Below are 23,457 nucleotides of genomic sequence, written 5' to 3' on the forward strand. Positions count from 1 at the left end.
AGGGGTGTTAATTTATAAATTATCCAAGCGACATTCTTAAAGCTACAATCTGTAACTTTTGTTGTCCGACCCAGAATTCAAACACTGGCAAAATGTGTGTATCCAATAGAATAGGCAATCCCTGCTTGGCCATGGGAGATATTGCGCTTGTGAGGTTCATGAGGTACTACTTTGTAAACTAATAGGTGGTTACATTTCTCAATGGAGTAGGGACAGCACGCGTCCAACTACCGCAGATGTTGCTAGTTCCTGTTGTATGAACAGACTACATTCCATTGAGATTGGTTAAAATAATTATTGTTTCTATTCATTGAAACAAGTTCCAGATTGGAGCTCTAACGAGGCACTCGTGGATATTGTCTAGAACTAACTGGGGTTTCTACAGGCGCCGAGGTGGGAGCGTGTTGTAGATTTCCACTGCCTTGTATTCCTCCTGAGTACACTCCCTCTTTTTTCCCCCTTCCTTCGTTCTAGGTCTCACACAAGAGGGAGTGTACAGAACAGTTGGCAGCAACATCCAAGTGCAAAAGCTTTTAAATGCCTTCTTTGGTAAGGAAATGACTCTGTCAACAAGTCTTGTTTTAGTTTTTAACCTTCCTTCACCACGGTTATCTACCTGAATCACTGAATATATTTCATTAAGCTAAAGGGATCCTAATGTCCACATTATTTATGCATTATTTTAAGGTTTTGTACAAAAGGCCAGTGACCTTGACCAAGAGAAGCACAATATTTTTCTTCTCTGAACTTGTCTTCAATGCTGCTCGCAGGAGATTGGACATGGATGGCGTGCAGCGTTTCTTAGTTTGTTTTGGTTTTCTTACCCACGCTATCTCTCCCCATAGACCCAGCATGTCCAGGAGATGTGGACTTGAACGACGACGACTGGGACATTAAAACCATCACGAGTGCCATGAAGTTTTATCTAAGGTGTGTGTGTGTGTGTGTGTGTGTGTGTGTGTGTGTGTGTGTGTGTGTGTGTGTGTGTGTGTGTGTGTGTGTGTGTGTGTGTGTGTGTGTGTGTGTGTGTGTGTGTGTGTGTGTGTGTGTGTGTGTGTGTCCCTGATCTCAAAGTCTTCTGCTATACTAGTGAGCCCCTGGCTGAATATTATTCTTGTACTGTGTCCCAAGTTTTGTTTTATACCTGGTATAATCATTAATTAATTATAGTTGTAGTGTAATTAATTCATACATTTTCCCATACTTAACTTTTTACCAAATAATATATTCCTCCATGTAGCACTCCACTTAATTTATATTGAGAGAACAAAAGACAAAGACAACAAACGGGAAGGAAAAAGGGACAAGAGTACAAAGAGAAAAGGGAAAAAACAAAGCAAGAGACAAAGAAAAACAAAACGAAAAAAAGGCAGCATTTTTCATATTACAGGTTACATTCATTGAATTCCTCATACATTGTCAATAGGCTGGATGAAGAGATCCCACTTTTTATAAAACTTATCCTCTTGTTGTCTTAAGTATGACTATGAATGTTATTTTTTCCATGACATACAATTCCCCTGTAATGTCCATCCAATGTTCTGTCGTTGGTGGGTCCTGTTGGTACCAGCGTCGTGGGATCGCTTTCTTACTTGTTGCTTAAGAGGATCTTGATTCAATATTTATCATGTCTCTTCAGGTACATTTCCTAACGACAATAACAAAAGGAACAAGTCTGTATCTTAAATATTATCATGTATTAGAAACTCTTCAGGGACATTTCCTAACAATAAAAACAAAAGGAACAAGTCTGTATCTTAAAACACAGAATTAACTTAAATGGTCTCCATGGTAGAGTGGATAATCCCGCCAGTATTTCTGAATTTTAGTCCAGAATATTCTATTATTAGTATTAATAATAGAATAATTAATATTCTAATTACATGAGTCAGCTCTGACTCTCGACTCACGTAATAATAAGTGGTCTGCTCCGCATTAGACCACTCTTGTCTATTGTTGCCATTGTTGTTGTCATCATTTAAAGACCAGCTGCAATGGTTATCGCGCCCATAGTGTGACATATCTGCTACTAGTAGTAGTGAAACAGGCTGTGTGCTTCTCACAGCGGTGATAAAAGACAGTGCTCTGTGACATGGCCTTGTGCATCCAAGACCATGTTCCATCATTTACCCTCTTAACCTAGAATAAAGATAAAGGAGAGGACAATTACAACAATTTGAAGTAAGTGTGGCCTTTCATGGAGCACTTTTGACAAAATGTTGAGTGACGTAGATTATCCTTAACAATGGTGTTTTTTGCACAGGGCCTCATGGGTCTGAACTGAAGCGCCCCTGTTGGCAGATAACTCTTAGTTGGGCCCTCACTGACCACTCGTTGACATTGTATTAATTTATTAATAATATACTTTATTCTAACCCCGTAATTTAACTTGCATGATTTATTTAATGTACGTATGTCAGCCGTCTCTTGACAAAGGAATACAATCTTGGACCCCACAGCTGTTAAAACCTCAAACATGGCCTTAAATCAAAACATTTTATTTGGAAAGAAAATGCAAGGAGTTGTTTGGACAAGGGAGGCTTGGATTACGCCCCTCACTGTGAGTAGTACTTGCAAAGACGCTATATCAATCGCTTCAGCTGGCAAACCATGCAAAGCTGGTGCCTCTCAGAAATGGTGTGATCTGAACAAAGAAATGTGTTCTTTAGCAGACGATCAATTTAGCAATGTGTGGTCTTTTTGCACCATTAGGCTGTGTACTCTCTGATTAGTACTATTTATGCGCTTGTACAGTACATGTACCGGTATTTGTATATCCGTAGTGTGTCTTTTGCATTTTCTTTCTTCTGTTTGATGATGTGAATTCAGAATTACAGTTACTATGGTGTGTGTGTGTGTGTGTGTGTGTGTGTGTGTGTCTACAGAAGCCTTTCTGAACCGCTGATGACATACAGTCTACACAGAGACCTCATACTAGCTGCAAGTAAGTCACACATTTTAGGGTATTCTTATGAATCTGATCATGCAGTAAATGTGTTTTACGTTGCATGAAGAAGATAGCAAATGAGCATGTATACGTGTAATTGGCTTTAGTTAGTTAGTTAGTTTAGTTTCATGTGTGGAAATCTGACTTCGGTCTCAACAGTAAAAAACAAACGGTTACAACAACAGAAAGTCAGTAGTCAACTCCTAATATATTGTGTATATATTGGTGTCAGTGAAGCAACAATCCATGTTACGCTTGTATTTTTTGAGTGTTTTGTTTGACTATCTGTCCTCGTTGGCAGTTCAGATGCTGTACACTGTGCTCTGAAGTGTTTTGCCAGGTAGATGAACTCTACGTGGCAAAATGACAGAGTGCCACGAGGCATTTTAAATGTGGTGAAAGGCCTCTCTGTAACCCAACTCTTAGCCTGGCAAAATGAATTTTAGATTTTGATGCCAGGTGTGAAAGGGCTCTCTGTAACATCTGTGCTCATTTGGATATAAACACATTTCGGGGTCAAAAATGAGTTTGACATTCAGAGGATTACAAAAACAATAAAAAAAACAAATGTATAAATCTCTATAATGACATGCCCAGAATAAGGGCGCCAGGTTGAGCGTGTTTAAGTCTGTCTGTGGGCTTCATAAATATTGAACTAATGACAAGTATTAACTACATGGATGATTTCATCCACAGGATATTTCCTGAAAAGTAATAGTTTTGGACATTGCCCGACGTCTTTTCATTCATTCATCTTTTTCAGCAGATGGTGGCTACTAGCTACAACTGCTTGGACATGTTGTTCACAATACATACTGATTCGGTTTTCTTTGTCATCTTACCACATAACTGCAATGGTTTGTGTTTTGTTAGTTTTTTCTCCGATCTTAGTGTGTGGGTGTGCAATACTTAATATGGTGGTTGGACATGCTAATCTTACGGCATGTGTTTTTTATTACGAAATTGGATAACTAGATTCCTGACAAGTTTCAATTAAAGGCAGAAGATTTATTATGTGTCTGTCTGGCATGCATGACATATAGTCATTGATTTTGACAACCATCTTTTGAACATGATTTTATGTTATTTAAGCAAAGACATGGTTATAATATTGTATTTGCAGTAGGCCTATGCCATAGTTGCTTTATTCTGCACCATGTTTACGAAACGTGCATTACATCTCTACTATGTACTGTACATGTTGTACGTACAGTATACAGCATACTTGCCAATATTGTGATGCTACCCATTGCCGTAGATCTACGGCAATTAATAAATACTATGCTTGGCGCCATTGCCGTAGACCAAAGGGCAATTGGTCTTTTATAGTGCTTTTGATTGATCAAGTCGTAATGCTACTCACTTTAGCATTGGGTTGCTAGCTGATGTCAACAAGACTGGAGCGCGGCATCTTGAATTTCTCGTTCCCGCCCAAAATGGTTTAATGCAGAGAAGGTTTCTAAAGCAAGAGAATAATGAAAAACTGCTTATGTTAAATAATCTTGTGTTTTGTTTGTATCTAAGAGTCAGATAATCTGGACTATCGACTAAGTGAGATTCACTCATTAACCTACAAATTACCGGAGAAGAATCAGGAGATGCTAGACATGCTGATTAAGCACTTGGTCAGGTAGGAGATAAGAGTCTTTTTGATTTCATTCATCTGAGGTGGCTTTGAATCCTAGACTGATCCACTATGTACTGTAGACCTATTTGATTGTTTTAATGTTTTATGGTCATGTAAAATATTTTTTCCCTTCTATCTCTTTGTTTTCCTTGAATTATTTTTTACAAATCAATAATTTTATTGTTAATCATATTTTTCCGTCTCCGGAAAAATATGGTTAACAATATTTAAAATACATCTTCTTAAATCAGACATGTGTCCGAAAGCAAGATATATAGACTGCAAGCCAGCAGTTCACAGATTAATTTGGTTTCATGAATACGTTTCAAGCTTTCTATTCATATCTATTTTGTGGTTTATGAATTCATGTAAATGGTCATTTTGTTTTATTGGCATTTGCGTGTCACATTTCATACAACTTGATATTTCTCAACAGTGTTTGCAGCCACAGCCAAGAGAACTTCATGACTCCGTCCAACATGGGAGTGATTTTTGGACCAACCCTGATGAGAGCAAAGGAGGAAACTGTGGCAGCCATGTTGGATATTAAGTTTCAGAATATAGTCGTTGAGATTCTGATTGAGGACAGCAGAAAGGTACATGTGAAAAAGGCCTCGCGATTCAGTACTATTCAATATCCAAATACTTTAAAAGGCATTAAACAATAGAGATTAAGGTGGCATTCACACTAGGATGCTTTACTGAAATTAAAACTAATCCCGCTGCGTATTATCTTAAAAGTGCGCTTCGTTTTGGCAGGTGTGAAGGCTCATTCGAATTCTGCTGCGCGTCAATCACATTCTAGTTCACCAAAAGAAACGGGGGGTTTCGCTTTGCTTCCAAGCGCACCCGACTTCGATTCACTGCAGGTGTGAATGCAATCTGCATCAAATAAAGGAAATGAAACGTGTGAAACGGAGTATGAGGACTGAGGAGTAAACACAGTTGGAGACGGAGAGAGGGCTTTTTCTTTTTTTTTTTTTTATATTCTCTGCGTAAAATGCTCCAGACCGAAGCCCTCATCGATATATATATATATATAATCAGACGAGCACAATAATCAATTGCTTAAGGAAACATAAATACACTGCAGTGTACAGAATATTCTGTCTGTCTGTGTGTGTAAACATGGAGCGCTGGCACTGTGTGTGGGGTTCGGAGTGGGGACCTTCTTCATCTAGTTTAAATAGAATATAAATAGCCTACTTAAAAATAAACACACAGCCGAGCATGATCTATAAACTGTAGCAAACATGGCATATGTCGGATCATCTATGGGAGTACATAGGCTATTGTAAACGTTGGATAACTCGGATTCATTTTGCGCTCCCGTCTCTATGTGCCCAAAAGAACAGCGCGTGCACACACACACACACGCGCACACGACGTCCAATCTCCTGTCTCTCCGGCGTCTTGTAATGTCATTCCTGTCGAATGTCTTTGTTTTTATGTTCCTGTGTGTGGACCCCCAGGAAGATTAACCGTTGCTTTGCACCAGCTAATGGGGATCCTAATAAAACTCCCTCAATTTACGTCCTAACTATTCCTAGAAGTGTAATTTTAACACCATAGATTTCACTGTGTAGTTTACGAGTTGTAGACGTTGTTAAAGTTCCCTGCTGCGGTTGACACAGGGCAGTGTGAATGCAAACGCGGGCAAATTAAATATGCAAGACTGATACAACTCCACCCACCCAATCACGTAGTCTACCAAAGTAGAGATGTGAATGCGACCTAAGTGAACTTAAAACAAGGGCATTTTTCGGACTTAACTCTGGTTACGCATTGGATGCAAATCATTCTGGCAGTCGATAATCGCAAAACATTCCTAGTCGTACACCGACTCATGCTGTCGGTAACCAAATTACTTCTCTATTGAAAACTTTGAATCTACACTTATACTCCCGAGAAGTTTCATTGGTTTAACTGAGCTCAGATTTCCATGTGAGGATGTTTTTTTATTTTTTTATTTTAATAATTACACTTCTCATATATGTCATTGGTGTGATTAAAGATCTTCAGTGGAAGGCCAGAGGACAGCGCCGCCCCGCCCATTCCTCCTCCCAGGATCACACCGAGGAAGCGACAACCAATCACGATCTCCAAGAGGCCACCCCGCGTCTACCAACCTCTTAATTATGACCAGCTCCAGAACACAGAGAGTAATTATTATCAGCCCTCTTTTGGCATCATCATCATCCTCATTAGCCCGTCTTGTCGACCGTAGATAATTATTGAGTTATTATTAAAACCCATTCCACGATGCCTTGATGTGAACATCAAGTTGGACCCGTGTGTCTGTGTTTGTCTGTGTTTGCGTCACGTCGTGGGTGCATCCGTGTGGAAGTTTGTTTGTGTGTTTAGGGTTGCCCATGCAATCTTTCTATTACGAAGAGAGGGAAAAAATGGTTTATGCCTTAACCCATTTAGACCTGAGGCCGATTCTACAAATGCCTTCTAACAGTTTTTCAGAAAAACCCCATGACAGACATAGAAACCCATTTCTATGTCTGTCAATCTCAAACATTTTCATGTCAAGGACCCAAAAATTATATGTAATAGGCCACCGACCCCCATCTGGAAATATGTTGTTTCAGGGGGACCCCACCCCCCCCCCCCCCAGAAGCAAAGATTTGAGTTAAATACATTCTGAAAAAATATATATTCAAATATTTGCGCAACACTTTCACTATTAAAAAAAAAATAGCAGATCTACAAGCTATGAGCTTGTAGATTTTTCAATAGCTAACAGTATAACATAAAGCTTAAAACACCAAGGGGTTCCCGTCCTGAATGGGTTAAATTAATACACCTTAAATTCATATATTCTTTTAATGGTTTTCACTGGAGACTTGTGTCAATCAAATTAAATAACATGTTTTGCATCCCAAACAATAGACTAATGTAGATGCTGTCTAACCTAACCACCCCCTAATGCGCCAAAAATACTGTACATGTCGTAGATCAGCCATTTGTTTCTTTTGAACCCCCTGGCGAAGGGGGTGTATTTCAATCCTCTCGTCTAAACGTGGAACACCTGCAACATGTCCTCCCTGTATTGTGTGGTATTTCATTTATTGCTCTTAAGTTATTTCTTGGGAGTTGCCAAATAACCCAGCCTCTGTATCAACTGCCTGCCTTGAATTCATCCTAATCTTTTAAATCGTCAGACTTACAGTCTCCCAACATAGAAATGCATTGTTTTAACTCATCATGTTGCTGGTCTCCCACAGACGGGCAAAACGACAGCTCTCCATATAGCCACAGACCACAGGTGCTGGACGGGGATGCGCCGACCAGCCCCGTACCGCTCCAGCGGACTAAACCCGCACTTCCAAGAGACCCTCCTCCGAGGCACGCTCTGATTCCCAGGCCAGCGGCTCGTCACTCTGACTCTGACATTGGCAAGCTGTTCTCCAAAATGGATGACGCAAATCAGAGGCTAGATACTGTTTCAGCCACAAATGGGGGGTCTGGAGTCACTGTGAGCCGAGCTCTCTCCTTCCCGGGCAGGAGACCACCTCTCCCAGCTGCAGCTGCCATTAGAGAAGGTATTGCATTTCCTCTCAAATGGGGAAGAAGAACACTGCACATGAATCCATCAGCCATTACCTTTTAGGCCCATTCCAAAAAAATGCCTTCTAAATCCGTAGTTCTCAAACCTTTTTCGTGCCAAGGACCCCCAAACATTTAGAGATAAAAACAATGTTCGAAGTAGCAGATGTACAAGCTTCACAGCGTGACGTGCTTCGAGTTTGTATATCTGTTATTTTTTAATAGCCAACACTAAAATCTAAAATGACACTTGTTTTAATGGGTTAAATGTAGCTCCATTGAAATATTTTTTATTACCAATACTTTGGCAAGCTGTCTTCCTCATGGTACCGATAACCTGAAGCTGTCTTCAAGTTATCGCTAAACGGTATGATCATAGGTAATTCAAATATTCTTTATGGAGCTACACGGAGTGTGCTGTATTCTTCTTCAAATCTCGCTGTCACTACCAGCAACTCATAAAAATTGTGGTGTGCATCGTTCAGACGTTCACCCACAACATGCTTATTAAATTCCCTCTGCAATTTTAAGATAAAGTAACTAACAGACCTTCCTACCCGCTTACTAGCAATGCTACCAATACAGTACATTCTTTGCACCCAATGTCACTCCTGCCTTGCAAGTCAACATCAACAACACACACAAAAATATACTATAGAGTGCACTGTAGCTTAATTTGAGCCTATAAGAATGTAAGAATGCTACATTGAGGAACATTTGTTATTATTAAATTAAAACAGCGCTCAGCAACTCGCTTAAGGGAGATTGCGCCCTCTGGCGTGATCACAGAAGCATTACATCATACACTCACAAACAATGTAATTGGTTGGGTATGACCACATGGGCGCCTGACCCCTCCCTCTCTCACAGGTATCAGGCGCGTCCTACCATGTTGTCGCCATTCTATTGAATCTTCTCACGTGAGAAGGAGCATGCTACAAAGTCTAGAGCTTTCTTAAGTAACGTTTACCGGACAAGAGGGGATCTTGGCACCACAAACAACACTGAGAACAGCTTCTACTTTGCGGTTTACGAAAACAAACTACTACTACACTAATTTCGTGGCTTTGGGAAATTGCTCGAATTAGTTCTACTACTATCACTTGGAGACGGGGAACGTTGCCATTTGATAGCCCAGCAACGGCAGCGGCCTGCGAAGAGCCATGTCTGATGCTGTTCCTGCATCCAAATCGGCGTCCCGGCGTCGTCGACGGAAGGCTAAATCCGACGCCGCGGCCCCGGTTCCACAGAAGCACTGTGAGAACTGTCCGAGATGGATGTCTGGGGAGGACGCACACGAGGAATGCGTGAAGTGCCTCGGTTTAGAGCATGCCGTGGACGCCGTCCACAATCCTGGGCAATGCTCTATCTGCACCGACATCCCCAAGCCCCGGTTAGCCCGTAGGCTAGTCAGGGCTGAAGCCTGCTTCACGTCACGCAGTGAGGCCTGGCTTCGCGACCACGTGCGGGACATGGAGGGGCTCGCAAAGGAGCGTGAGAGGCACGCTCGCTCCCCTTCCCGCTACTCTGAAAGTGACTACGCTGACCCTCCTACCGCCGAGGGAACCGGTCGAGCAAGCACTGAAGCCTCGGCCGCAGTCCCCGACGATGGAGCAGCGGACCTCGACCACTCCCCCCCCCGCCAGCGAGCGAGGCCCTCGGAGGGCCCGCCAAAGCCGAAGAAGAGACAACCCGACGACGCAGGGGAGTCCATGGGAGAGGAGGAGGAGGGCGAGGACGACGGCGAGAGTTCAGGCTCCACGTGTAACAGATCCGACTGCTCGGGGTCTGACACGGGATCCTCTGACTCCGACGGTGACGAGGAGGCGGCGGAGGCCGCGTCTCGGGAAGAGAAGCGGCTCAGAGCTACCCTCCTGGCCGGAATGGAGGGGCGCTCCGCAGCTAAAACTAACACCGCACCTCCGACTGACACCGCGGCTAAGCCACGAGCCGAGGCTACGGCCCCCACCGAAGCACAACCCCCGAGTGAGCCACTAGCCATGGACGCCTCCAGTCTCATGGAGGTTTTCAAAAAAGCCACGGTGAGGTGCAAGCTGAAATGGCCTGCTGAGGAAGCCCCACAAGTGGCGGAGGACGGCACATTGTGGGACGAACTCAACGACGAGGAAGAGAAACCTCGCCAGAGACAGCTGCTCCCGCTAGCCAAAGGCTTCGATCGCATACTCGGGCTATCCTGGCAAGCCCCCAGCTCTTTCACTTTCCCCCCCGAACATAAAAGAGACCTGGACTGCGCAGGAATGAAAGACGCCGGTTTGGAGGCCGTGCCGCCGATGGATAAAAGAGTAGCTAGACATCTCCTCCGCGGGAAAATAGCGTCTCAAAAGGAGGACCCTACATTTGTCCTCCCCATCGACAAGGACATGTCCGCTGTCGCTAAGAAGACATACAAGTCCCTGACCAAGACGGCCAAGGCCATGAACGCAATATCCCTACTCCAGGGATCGGCCACCTACATTCTGAAGAAAGTAGGAGACGCTCCGACACCGGACAACATGGCAGAGCTGAGACGCATTCATAAAGAAATCATGCGCCTCACTAAGTACAACGTTGGTCTGACTGGCCAGGCCATGGCTGGCATCGTCATCCTAGAAAGGTTCCGTTGGCTCAACTATTCTCCGCAGCTCACCACAGCAGAGAGGAACGTTATTCTGGATCAGCCGCTGGTCCAGGACAACCTGTTCTCGGGGACCATGGCCAACCTGACGGCCCGCCTGGAGACGGATAAGACCAAGGACGAGGCGCTCGACGCCTACCTCCCTACGGAGCCCAAGAAGCCGCCTTTCAAATCGCCTGCTGGCCGGACTTACGACCGCGACAAGAAGAGGTCATACGATCGTGAGTCCAGACCCGTCTTCAAGGCCCCCGAGGCGGGAAGGGCCCCCTCTACCTCAGCGGGTCGCCACAGGCCCAACAAGAAGGACAACAAAGGCTTCAGAAAGCCGTCGGCCTCACCGGGCGCCGGGCAACAGCGCCGCGGAGGAGGCAATAAGCAGGCTGGCAACAGCCAGCAGCGTAAATAACAATCAGCGGCGCCTCCGGGGGACAACGGACGATGTCTCCCATCTACCCCACGTTCTGGGCACGGGACTTTGCGGAGTAGCCACGGGCTTCACGCCGCCGGAGAGAAAAAAGAGAAGGCTGACAGAACAGGACGTTTTAGCGAAAAATGTCGCGTGTCATGCACTTTTCCACAGTGTTGTTGTTGCAAATGTTCCAAAGGTAACTATGCAAAATACTGTATTTCCTCCTGCTCCCGTAAATACAATAAAGATTTGTGTGAAACGAAAAATGTTGTATCATTGCCAGAACATGAAGGGAATGAGTCTACTGCACGGTTGTACGCTAAAGCGTCCCGCGACAGTAGAACAAAACATAGTCTCGGCGACAAGGCTTTCGAGCCTTGTTGCTGTTCGACGGGGCCACCACGCCAAAATTTATCCCGAGGCTTCAGTAGCAAGGCCTTTGGGCCTTGTTGCTGTTCGACGGGGCCGCCACGGCAAAATTTATCCCGAGGCTTCAGTAGCGAGGCCTTTGGGCCTTGTCGCTGGCCTCAGCCCAGTAGAGGGCAGCAACCTTCCACGGACGTTCTCCGATCGAGGGAAGCTAGGGAAAAACCCCGCCCGACCGTTGGAGGGCGCCACTCTACCACAAAGCGGTACAGTGACGCTGAGCCCGCTTGCTCGGTGCTTTCCAAAATGGGAAGAATGCAGAGCACACCCCTGGGTCCTAAAGACCATTTTGAAGGGCTACAAACTGCAATTCTCCGCGGAGCCTCCCACGTTCGAGAAAATAATTTTCTCTCAAGCGAATGGGCAGGCAGCCGTCATCCTACGGGAGGAAATACTCTCCTTATTGGACAAAAGGGCTATTCAAGAAGTGACGCCGGACCAGAGCATGAACGGATTCTACTCGAGGTATTTTCTGGTGAAAAAGAAAGGGGGGGGCATGCGTCCTATACTGGACTTACGTGCTCTAAACAAATACCTCAAGAGATTCCGTTTCAAGATGTTGACAAATGCGGCGCTGTTGCGCATGATGCGTCAGGGAGACTATTACACCAGTATAGACCTCAAGGACGCTTATTTCCACATTCCAATCTACCCACCACACAGGAAGTTCCTGCGTTTCGGGTACGAGGGACGGGTTTACGAATACCTAGTCCTGCCTTTTGGAATGTCCCTGAGTCCCAGGGTTTTCGTGAAATGCACGCAAGCAGCAATTGCCCCCCTGAGACAGCGGGGGATCCGCATTGCATGTTACATAGACGACTGGGTCACCATGTCGGACTCACAACAACAGGCGGAACTACACACCGAATGGGTGGTGAGTCACCTTATTTCATTGGGTTTCAACATAAATTACGAGAAGAGCGTATTAATGCCGACGAGGTCTATAGACTTCATAGGCATGACACTGAACTCGGTATCGTTCACAGCTCGCCTGTCAGAGGAGAGAGTGAACTCAGTCATGGCGTGTGCTTCACTGTTCCGAGTGGGACGCAGGGTCCCGTTCCGGACGTGCAAAAGGATGGCTGGTCTCATGGCGGCGGCCTTAACCGTTATACGGCTAGGCAGGTTATACATGAGACCCTTTCAGAGATGGATGCGGTCACTGAGGATACCGGAGCACCATCAACATCGTTCAGTCATAGTACAACGAGAATGTACTTTGGCTCTACTACGGTGGAAAGACAGGTGTTTTCTTTCCGAGGGCGTGACCATGGGTCTAGTAGTCTCGAGGAAGATAATCACCACGGACGCCAGCCTGATGGGCTGGGGGGCCACCCACGAAGGCAGAGCTGCCAGGGGGGTGTGGCACGCCAGTCAGAAGGCGGCGCACATAAACTATTTGGAGCTGATGGCGGTTTTTCTGGCCCTACGACACTTCGAACCGCTGATCAGAGGGTGTCATGTCCTGGTGAGGACAGACAACACAACGACCATGTGCTACATAAACAAGCAGGGCGGACTTCGGTCCGACACGCTGCATGCACTGGCTCATCGGCTGACGCTATGGTGTCACAAACGACTGAGGTCGGTCAGAGCCTCCCATGTCCCGGGGGTTCAGAACCTGGGGGCGGACCTTCTGTCCAGGGGCGGGTACCACTACGCAGAGTGGTCCCTGCACGACGCAGTAGCTGCTCAGATCTGGGACAGGTTCGGTCTGCCACGGGTGGACCTTTTTGCCTCGGAGGGGAACGCGAAGTGTCCGCTGTTCTTCTCCATAGCAGGCACGCCGCCTCTGGGCCTGGATGCTCTGTCACACGATTGGCCCAGGGGACGGCTGTATGCTTTCCCCCCTCTGTCACTGATCCCTCCCCTCCTGGAGAGGGTGAGGACCGAGGGTCTGTCGGTGATTCTGGTGGCGCCAGCATGGGGCTCGTGGAGGTCAGAGATTACTCCTCTACTATACGACCACCCGTGGCAGCTTCCGCTACGCAGGGATCTCCTGACGCAGGCGGGAGGAGAGATATTTCATCCCCGACCAGAGGACCTAGACCTGTGGGTCTGGCCCGTGAGCGGATGAATCTCGATGCCGAGGGCCTTCCTCAGAGTGTTATCGACACTATTCAGAGCGCTAGAGCCCAGTCAACTAGGACAGCCTATGATGGGAAGTGGCGCGCATTTGAGGAGTGGTGTTTACGGGAACGGGCGGTCCCTTTTCAGGCGTCGGTAAGAGTCATTTTGACTTTTCTCCAGAGCTTGATGGACAAGGGATTGGCTTTCAGCACTATGAAAGTGTACTTGGCGGCCATTTCGGCCTGCCACGTCGGTTTTGACAATGACACCGCCTGGAAACACCCTTTAGTGCGTAGGTTCATGACTGGGGCTTCCCGCCTCCTTCAAGTACCTAAGTCAGTGGTCCCTACGTGGGATTTGGCTCTGGTGTTGGACTCCCTGTCCAGGCCACCTTTTGAACCGTTGGAGACAGTGGGACTGCAGTTCCTGTCTTTAAAGACGGCACTGCTGTTGGCACTGGTGACTGCTAAGAGGGTCAGTGACATCCACGCTTTCTCGGTGAGCGAGGAGTGTGCTCGGTTCTCTGATAATAGGACGAGGGTGGTCCTCCGGACGAACCCTGCATTCGTGCCCAAGAACCAGCTGGCCGATCGCGTGCCAGTGGACTTGGTGGAATTCTGTCCGCCTCCTTTTGCCTCTGTGGAGGATGAGAGGAGACATACTCTGTGCCCGGTAAGGGCTCTGAGAGTCTATATGGATAGGACAGCGACTGACAGGAAGACGACACAACTGTTTGTCTCCTGGGGCCCCAGATCTTTGGGGAAGGCTGTATCCAAAGTGAGGATTTCACAATGGATAGTGGAAGCTATAGAGCGGTCGTACTCGAGTAAAGGGCTGCAGCCTCCACTGAGGGTGAGGGCGCATTCTACTCGTGGCATGGCGACATCCTGGGCCCTTTGTAAGGGGGTTTCCATTCAGGATGTGTGTACCGCAGCAAGTTGGGGGTCCTCTTCAACTTTTGCGACCTTTTACAGACTGGATGTGACAGCGGCGCCAGTGGCGCGTGCGGTCTTGAGTGTAGCTTCTTAGTAGGAACAAGAGTCCCTTGTTTCCTCAGGCTCTAGGTTCAGTTTTTCCTCTCTCCCTCTCGCCGTAGGCAAGGGGATGTGCTGATAATCTCGTTCTATGGAACTATAATGGACTGTCAGAACCTGGAGGGATGTGTTGACACTCCGATGACCTTTGACGTGTTGATGACCGTCAGGAGGTTTTTTGATGTGAGAGGTAGATCTTCTACTCTCATATACCTTGCAAACAGTGGGTCTGGACCCTTACGACTCTGGGTCTGGACTTTGTGATAACAAGAAGGGAGTGCATTATGTCTCCCTTAAGCGAGTTGCTGAGCGCTGTTTTAATTTAATAATAACTGGTGGTTACGAACGTAACCCAGGTTATTTAAATAAAACTAGCGAAGCAACTCGCAAAAACGCCCTTCTTGTGAGCATGCCTCATGAGAAGTTTCAATGTTATCTTGGAATGGCGACAACATGGTAGGACGCGCCTGATACCTGTGAGAGAGGGAGGGGTCAGGCGCCCATGTGGTCATACCCAACCAATTACATTGTTTGTGAGTGTATGATGTAATGCTTCTGTGATCACGCCAGAGGGCGCAATCTCCCTTAAGCGAGTTGCTTCGCTAGTTTTATTTAAATAACCTGGGTTACGTTCGTAACCACCAGTTTCCAAAAAAAACAACACAAAATGTCTGATTCTCGTGGCAGTGGGCTGGTACTTTTTACTACCACTATCAAGGTACGTTTTGGGTGTAGCAGACGGGGGTATAAGGCCCCTACATGCTCCAAATAGAAAATGACGTCAATGAGCAGTGGTGAGGTAGCCTGGGCACCATTTCATTTCGGTATATGATCCGTATGAAGTCTGTATGATCCTAGCGGATCATACAGACTTTTGAAACAGAGACCAGGCTTTCCTCCGAGGTGGTGGAAAGCCTGGTGACTGTGAGGCGAGGTTAGTGGTGAGGTGGTCACCTCCGCACACACACAGTTGTTTTCTTCACTCACCCACCCCACCGTTACCAGAGCTGGAGGCAGTGTCAACCCTCCAAGGAGCATCATGGTGTTTCAGCATTAAGAAACTTTAGGTGGATATGTGATAGGAAGAATGTTTTGCCACCTAGTCCCTACATGCTCCAAATTAAGCCATCCAAGTGAAAACTACAAGCGACTGTAATTTTCAATATCCACAACAGCAGAACTCGCCGTTGGGTGTCATTCAACCCAAGATACGCATCTGTAGTGAGCTATGTACACTTTCATATCTATGCAGATGCTGGAAGAAAATTGATCATAGACGCCGACGGTGCCTCATTTGAAGGGATATATTGGGCTTTCGGGTTACTCTACTTAATTTCCCCCTTGTGATCCCCCTACCACCATGAAGCCTGGTGTGTAATCTGGGTCTCCCACATGGGAAAATATGAGGGGAATCTCCACTCGAACAAGGGAGATATTAAGCCAAATTCCCAACAAGCAGTGTCAACACTAGTTGCAATAAAATGCAATAAAGTAGGCGTGCACGCGGTTATGAGTGACAGCTTGTCGCCATGTGTCAACATGCGTGTCTGCTACCGAGGTGAAGAAATATGGTGCATTCAACACTCAAAACAACTGGCCAGTGGCCAGTGCAATAAACAATACAAAAAAACATTAGAACAAGTGCCCAAGACAAGATGTCTGCATACATAGTATACATGTCTTGGTAAATCGCTAGCTTTTATCACTAGAAAAGGTTAAAATTGGTTTATTTTTTACAGTATCCACAATGAGACATTGCACATTGCAGTATTTGTTTTTGCAAAGAAGGGGTGCAGGAAGAGAAGTGTTAGGGGGTGAGGTGGAGCCTGAAGAGGTGAGTCTTCAGACTTAAAAAAAAAAGTGGGAGTGATTTGAGAGGGTGTTTGCAGTTCTACAATGGGAATTGTATTCTAGAAGTTTGGCATGTACAATCAATCTGTTCATAAAAGCCTGGGTACCGAGGCTAAAGTAGCTGTAATGTCAGGCAACGTAGATTTGACAGTCTTCTACAAAGCAAGGCTTCATATCACAATGCTCTTGTCTTACAGGAGACGGTGAGGGTCCAAACAAAACAAGGACTAATGCCATCTGCAGACCCCCAGTCAGACCCCCTGAACCCCCGGCTCGATATACTACACCACCACAAAAGAGTCTAAGCACAGCCAACAGTGAAAGCAACGCAGCATCCTAGTAAGTAGACTTGATGCCAATTTTAATTTAGTCATTAGGTCTTTGAATTCATCCAATACAAGGCCCATAGGGAATTTCAGCACGCCTATGTTAATGCTACAGTTATAAAAGTGCTTGTGTCACACAGAATTGATCCCAGCTATTGCGATGCAATTTGATGGATTTTTTTGATTATATAAAACATAGTTTTATGATTCGAATTCAACACACAGAAAAGATAAACAAGGTCACTACACGTCACAGCGCATTGTGAGCGTCTACATTGGCTATTTCTGCAACGCTTGCGTGACATTATTATACACGATAGATACCCCGAAACGTTTGTTTTTTTAACTTTGTGACTGCGTCCTATAATAAAATATTGGCACTTTGGCTACCAGTGTGCGTGTGTGTGGCCACCTTCTCGCCTCTTGAAGACCACCATTTAGTTTCTTTCTCCCGTGGACAGGCACCGCTACGATAACTTTGGTGTGTGTGTGTGTGTGTGTGGTATTCTCGTGCATCATTGAATTTGGCAGGTGTTGCGGGCGGAACGGAAAACTATAAAAGAACCCACAAAAACGGTCACACACTGTTTTTTCCAGTTCAAACAACTTTTATTTCACCCACAAAGTGCCTAGAGACATTCCGAGCTTGCGCTCTTCATCAAACTGAGGTGAAAATGAGAGTCAGATACCCTCTTTTACCCTCTTTCTTTTTTGGGGTGGTCATTTTATTGTCTTCTCAGGCTTTTGTGAACACCCTGGACAGTTTCTAAGTTGCTTGACTCAGTTTAAGATATGCCGGTCCACGGGAGAATAAACTGACTCAATGAATTTAACATGGTTAAAATGTAGTTTGAGGTTGCAATGGGTTTGTATAGGAAGGGGGCGGGGCAGCCACGTTGAATACTGAAATACTAGTATACTAAATACTGAAACAAGCAACTTAGAAACTGTCCGGTGTGTTCACAAAAGCCTGAGTAGACGATACAAATGAAACAACAGGTTCTGTGAAAACAGATGGATGTTAACGATCGTGTGTGTGTGTGTGTGTGTGTGTGTGTGTGTGTGTGTGTGTGTGTGTGTGTGTGTGTGGCCATTTATGAATGAATGTGGAACCCTTTACAAGAAACCGTTCAAATGTAAGTTAAAAAACAATACTCAACAATGCCAGTAGCCAATACTCCATCAGGCTGGCAAGCCATTATAAAGTGTGAAGCAATAAAGTGGTGCCCCTTATTCTGCTATGTGAGAACAACAGTATAGCATGGACACAGACTCAGGGAATAATATGGGAACCAGAGTAAACAGAAGTCATGATATTAACAATAGAAAAAAGGGGGGGCAAATGTTCATTTCTTCGTTTTAAGGCAGTGGTATTCAATTGGTGGCCGGCGGGCCACATGCGGCCCGCGGAGCGCCCCCTTGTGGCCCCTGGAAGAATTTTGAAAAAAAAAAAAAACACATATATATATATATATATATTTATTTATTTTTCTTTTGAGAATAATAAGAGGGCTAATAAAAGTTACAGGTATGGTGTGTGCAATATTAATTGTGAGATTACCATAATGACGGTAATCATTAAAGGACCACTTTTCAACCTATCTTCATATAATAGGTCCTCACTAATAATCATGATAAAATGACACGTTTTTTTTGTCTGTGTCACATAGGAGGGCAGTTCAGAAACCCACCCAACAGTGACATCAATGGAGAATCCAAGCTAATAGAAACTGCAGTCTTTCTAGTCCTGAAAAGTTGCAATGCGAAAATGGAAGCCATCATTCTCACAATAATAAACCCTGTTAGGGTCCATTTGTACACTCTCAGAGTTACAGACCCATAAGGGTCCATTTGGTTCCAAACCATTTCCCTGGGGAGCCCCTGGAACTGGTGGTTACGAACGTAACCCAGGTTATTTAAATAAAACTAGCGAAGCAACTCGCTTAAGGGAGATTGCGCCCTCTGGCGTGATCACAGAAGCATTACATCATACACTCACAAACAATGTAATTGGTTGGGTATGACCACATGGGCGCCTGACCCCTCCCTCTCTCACAGGTATCAGGCGCGTCCTACCATGTTGTCGCCATTCCAAGATAACATTGAAACTTCTCATGAGGCATGCTCACAAGAAGGGCGTTTTTGCGAGTTGCTTCGCTAGTTTTATTTAAATAACCTGGGTTACGTTCGTAACCACCAGTTATTATTAAATTAAAACAGCGCTCAGCAACTCGCTTAAGGGAGACATAATGCACTCCCTTCTTGTTATCACAAAGTCCAGACCCAGAGTCGTAAGGGTCCAGACCCACTGTTTGCAAGGTATATGAGAGTAGAAGATCTACCTCTCACATCAAAAAACCTCCTGACGGTCATCAACACGTCAAAGGTCATCGGAGTGTCAACACATCCCTCCAGGTTCTGACAGTCCATTATAGTTCCATAGAACGAGATTATCAGCACATCCCCTTGCCTACGGCGAGAGGGAGAGAGGAAAAACTGAACCTAGAGCCTGAGGAAACAAGGGACTCTTGTTCCTACTAAGAAGCTACACTCAAGACCGCACGCGCCACTGGCGCCGCTGTCACATCCAGTCTGTAAAAGGTCGCAAAAGTTGAAGAGGACCCCCAACTTGCTGCGGTACACACATCCTGAATGGAAACCCCCTTACAAAGGGCCCAGGATGTCGCCATGCCACGAGTAGAATGCGCCCTCACCCTCAGTGGAGGCTGCAGCCCTTTACTCGAGTACGACCGCTCTATAGCTTCCACTATCCATTGTGAAATCCTCACTTTGGATACAGCCTTCCCCAAAGATCTGGGGCCCCAGGAGACAAACAGTTGTGTCGTCTTCCTGTCAGTCGCTGTCCTATCCATATAGACTCTCAGAGCCCTTACCGGGCACAGAGTATGTCTCCTCTCATCCTCCACAGAGGCAAAAGGAGGCGGACAGAATTCCACCAAGTCCACTGGCACGCGATCGGCCAGCTGGTTCTTGGGCACGAATGCAGGGTTCGTCCGGAGGACCACCCTCGTCCTATTATCAGAGAACCGAGCACACTCCTCGCTCACCGAGAAAGCGTGGATGTCACTGACCCTCTTAGCAGTCACCAGTGCCAACAGCAGTGCCGTCTTTAAAGACAGGAACTGCAGTCCCACTGTCTCCAACGGTTCAAAAGGTGGCCTGGACAGGGAGTCCAACACCAGAGCCAAATCCCACGTAGGGACCACTGACTTAGGTACTTGAAGGAGGCGGGAAGCCCCAGTCATGAACCTACGCACTAAAGGGTGTTTCCAGGCGGTGTCATTGTCAAAACCGACGTGGCAGGCCGAAATGGCCGCCAAGTACACTTTCATAGTGCTGAAAGCCAATCCCTTGTCCATCAAGCTCTGGAGAAAAGTCAAAATGACTCTTACCGACGCCTGAAAAGGGACCGCCCGTTCCCGTAAACACCACTCCTCAAATGCGCGCCACTTCCCATCATAGGCTGTCCTAGTTGACTGGGCTCTAGCGCTCTGAATAGTGTCGATAACACTCTGAGGAAGGCCCTCGGCATCGAGATTCATCCGCTCACGGGCCAGACCCACAGGTCTAGGTCCTCTGGTCGGGGATGAAATATCTCTCCTCCCGCCTGCGTCAGGAGATCCCTGCGTAGCGGAAGCTGCCACGGGTGGTCGTATAGTAGAGGAGTAATCTCTGACCTCCACGAGCCCCATGCTGGCGCCACCAGAATCACCGACAGACCCTCGGTCCTCACCCTCTCCAGGAGGGGAGGGATCAGTGACAGAGGGGGGAAAGCATACAGCCGTCCCCTGGGCCAATCGTGTGACAGAGCATCCAGGCCCAGAGGCGGCGTGCCTGCTATGGAGAAGAACAGCGGACACTTCGCGTTCCCCTCCGAGGCAAAAAGGTCCACCCGTGGCAGACCGAACCTGTCCCAGATCTGAGCAGCTACTGCGTCGTGCAGGGACCACTCTGCGTAGTGGTACCCGCCCCTGGACAGAAGGTCCGCCCCCAGGTTCTGAACCCCCGGGACATGGGAGGCTCTGACCGACCTCAGTCGTTTGTGACACCATAGCGTCAGCCGATGAGCCAGTGCATGCAGCGTGTCGGACCGAAGTCCGCCCTGCTTGTTTATGTAGCACATGGTCGTTGTGTTGTCTGTCCTCACCAGGACATGACACCCTCTGATCAGCGGTTCGAAGTGTCGTAGGGCCAGAAAAACCGCCATCAGCTCCAAATAGTTTATGTGCGCCGCCTTCTGACTGGCGTGCCACACCCCCCTGGCAGCTCTGCCTTCGTGGGTGGCCCCCCAGCCCATCAGGCTGGCGTCCGTGGTGATTATCTTCCTCGAGACTACTAGACCCATGGTCACGCCCTCGGAAAGAAAACACCTGTCTTTCCACCGTAGTAGAGCCAAAGTACATTCTCGTTGTACTATGACTGAACGATGTTGATGGTGCTCCGGTATCCTCAGTGACCGCATCCATCTCTGAAAGGGTCTCATGTATAACCTGCCTAGCCGTATAACGGTTAAGGCCGCCGCCATGAGACCAGCCATCCTTTTGCACGTCCGGAACGGGACCCTGCGTCCCACTCGGAACAGTGAAGCACACGCCATGACTGAGTTCACTCTCTCCTCTGACAGGCGAGCTGTGAACGATACCGAGTTCAGTGTCATGCCTATGAAGTCTATAGACCTCGTCGGCATTAATACGCTCTTCTCGTAATTTATGTTGAAACCCAATGAAATAAGGTGACTCACCACCCATTCGGTGTGTAGTTCCGCCTGTTGTTGTGAGTCCGACATGGTGACCCAGTCGTCTATGTAACATGCAATGCGGATCCCCCGCTGTCTCAGGGGGGCAATTGCTGCTTGCGTGCATTTCACGAAAACCCTGGGACTCAGGGACATTCCAAAAGGCAGGACTAGGTATTCGTAAACCCGTCCCTCGTACCCGAAACGCAGGAACTTCCTGTGTGGTGGGTAGATTGGAATGTGGAAATAAGCGTCCTTGAGGTCTATACTGGTGTAATAGTCTCCCTGACGCATCATGCGCAACAGCGCCGCATTTGTCAACATCTTGAAACGGAATCTCTTGAGGTATTTGTTTAGAGCACGTAAGTCCAGTATAGGACGCATGCCCCCCCCTTTCTTTTTCACCAGAAAATACCTCGAGTAGAATCCGTTCATGCTCTGGTCCGGCGTCACTTCTTGAATAGCCCTTTTGTCCAATAAGGAGAGTATTTCCTCCCGTAGGATGACGGCTGCCTGCCCATTCGCTTGAGAGAAAATTATTTTCTCGAACGTGGGAGGCTCCGCGGAGAATTGCAGTTTGTAGCCCTTCAAAATGGTCTTTAGGACCCAGGGGTGTGCTCTGCATTCTTCCCATTTTGGAAAGCACCGAGCAAGCGGGCTCAGCGTCACTGTACCGCTTTGTGGTAGAGTGGCGCCCTCCAACGGTCGGGCGGGGTTTTTCCCTAGCTTCCCTCGATCGGAGAACGTCCGTGGAAGGTTGCTGCCCTCTACTGGGCTGAGGCCAGCGACAAGGCCCAAAGGCCTCGCTACTGAAGCCTCGGGATAAATTTTGCCGTGGCGGCCCCGTCGAACAGCAACAAGGCCCAAAGGCCTTGCTACTGAAGCCTCGGGATAAATTTTGGCGTGGTGGCCCCGTCGAACAGCAACAAGGCTCGAAAGCCTTGTCGCCGAGACTATGTTTTGTTCTACTGTCGCGGGACGCTTTAGCGTACAACCGTGCAGTAGACTCATTCCCTTCATGTTCTGGCAATGATACAACATTTTTCGTTTCACACAAATCTTTATTGTATTTACGGGAGCAGGAGGAAATACAGTATTTTGCATAGTTACCTTTGGAACATTTGCAACAACAACACTGTGGAAAAGTGCATGACACGCGACATTTTTCGCTAAAACGTCCTGTTCTGTCAGCCTTCTCTTTTTTCTCTCCGGCGGCGTGAAGCCCGTGGCTACTCCGCAAAGTCCCGTGCCCAGAACGTGGGGTAGATGGGAGACATCGTCCGTTGTCCCCCGGAGGCGCCGCTGATTGTTATTTACGCTGCTGGCTGTTGCCAGCCTGCTTATTGCCTCCTCCGCGGCGCTGTTGCCCGGCGCCCGGTGAGGCCGACGGCTTTCTGAAGCCTTTGTTGTCCTTCTTGTTGGGCCTGTGGCGACCCGCTGAGGTAGAGGGGGCCCTTCCCGCCTCGGGGGCCTTGAAGACGGGTCTGGACTCACGATCGTATGACCTCTTCTTGTCGCGGTCGTAAGTCCGGCCAGCAGGCGATTTGAAAGGCGGCTTCTTGGGCTCCGTAGGGAGGTAGGCGTCGAGCGCCTCGTCCTTGGTCTTATCCGTCTCCAGGCGGGCCGTCAGGTTGGCCATGGTCCCCGAGAACAGGTTGTCCTGGACCAGCGGCTGATCCAGAATAACGTTCCTCTCTGCTGTGGTGAGCTGCGGAGAATAGTTGAGCCAACGGAACCTTTCTAGGATGACGATGCCAGCCATGGCCTGGCCAGTCAGACCAACGTTGTACTTAGTGAGGCGCATGATTTCTTTATGAATGC

General features: G+C 47.2%; 1 protein-coding gene across 1 annotated transcript in view; it reads left to right on the forward strand.

Annotated features, from left to right (window-relative positions):
* Window positions 1-23,457, forward strand: part of ophn1 (oligophrenin 1) — a 51,891-nt gene that overhangs the window by 17,638 nt on the left and 10,796 nt on the right. Inside the window, exons 14-21 of the mRNA XM_083783528.1 lie at window positions 475-549; window positions 846-930; window positions 2,886-2,944; window positions 4,472-4,577; window positions 5,011-5,170; window positions 6,589-6,736; window positions 7,808-8,125; window positions 16,752-16,893. Coding sequence (XP_083639654.1) covers window positions 475-549; window positions 846-930; window positions 2,886-2,944; window positions 4,472-4,577; window positions 5,011-5,170; window positions 6,589-6,736; window positions 7,808-8,125; window positions 16,752-16,893 — 1,093 coding nt within the window. The remainder of the gene's footprint in view (window positions 1-474; window positions 550-845; window positions 931-2,885; window positions 2,945-4,471; window positions 4,578-5,010; window positions 5,171-6,588; window positions 6,737-7,807; window positions 8,126-16,751; window positions 16,894-23,457) is intronic.

Source organism: Protomyctophum parallelum, assembly GCF_964188405.1.
Source record: "Protomyctophum parallelum genome assembly, chromosome: 1".
Taxonomy (NCBI): Eukaryota; Metazoa; Chordata; class Actinopteri; order Myctophiformes; family Myctophidae; genus Protomyctophum; species Protomyctophum parallelum.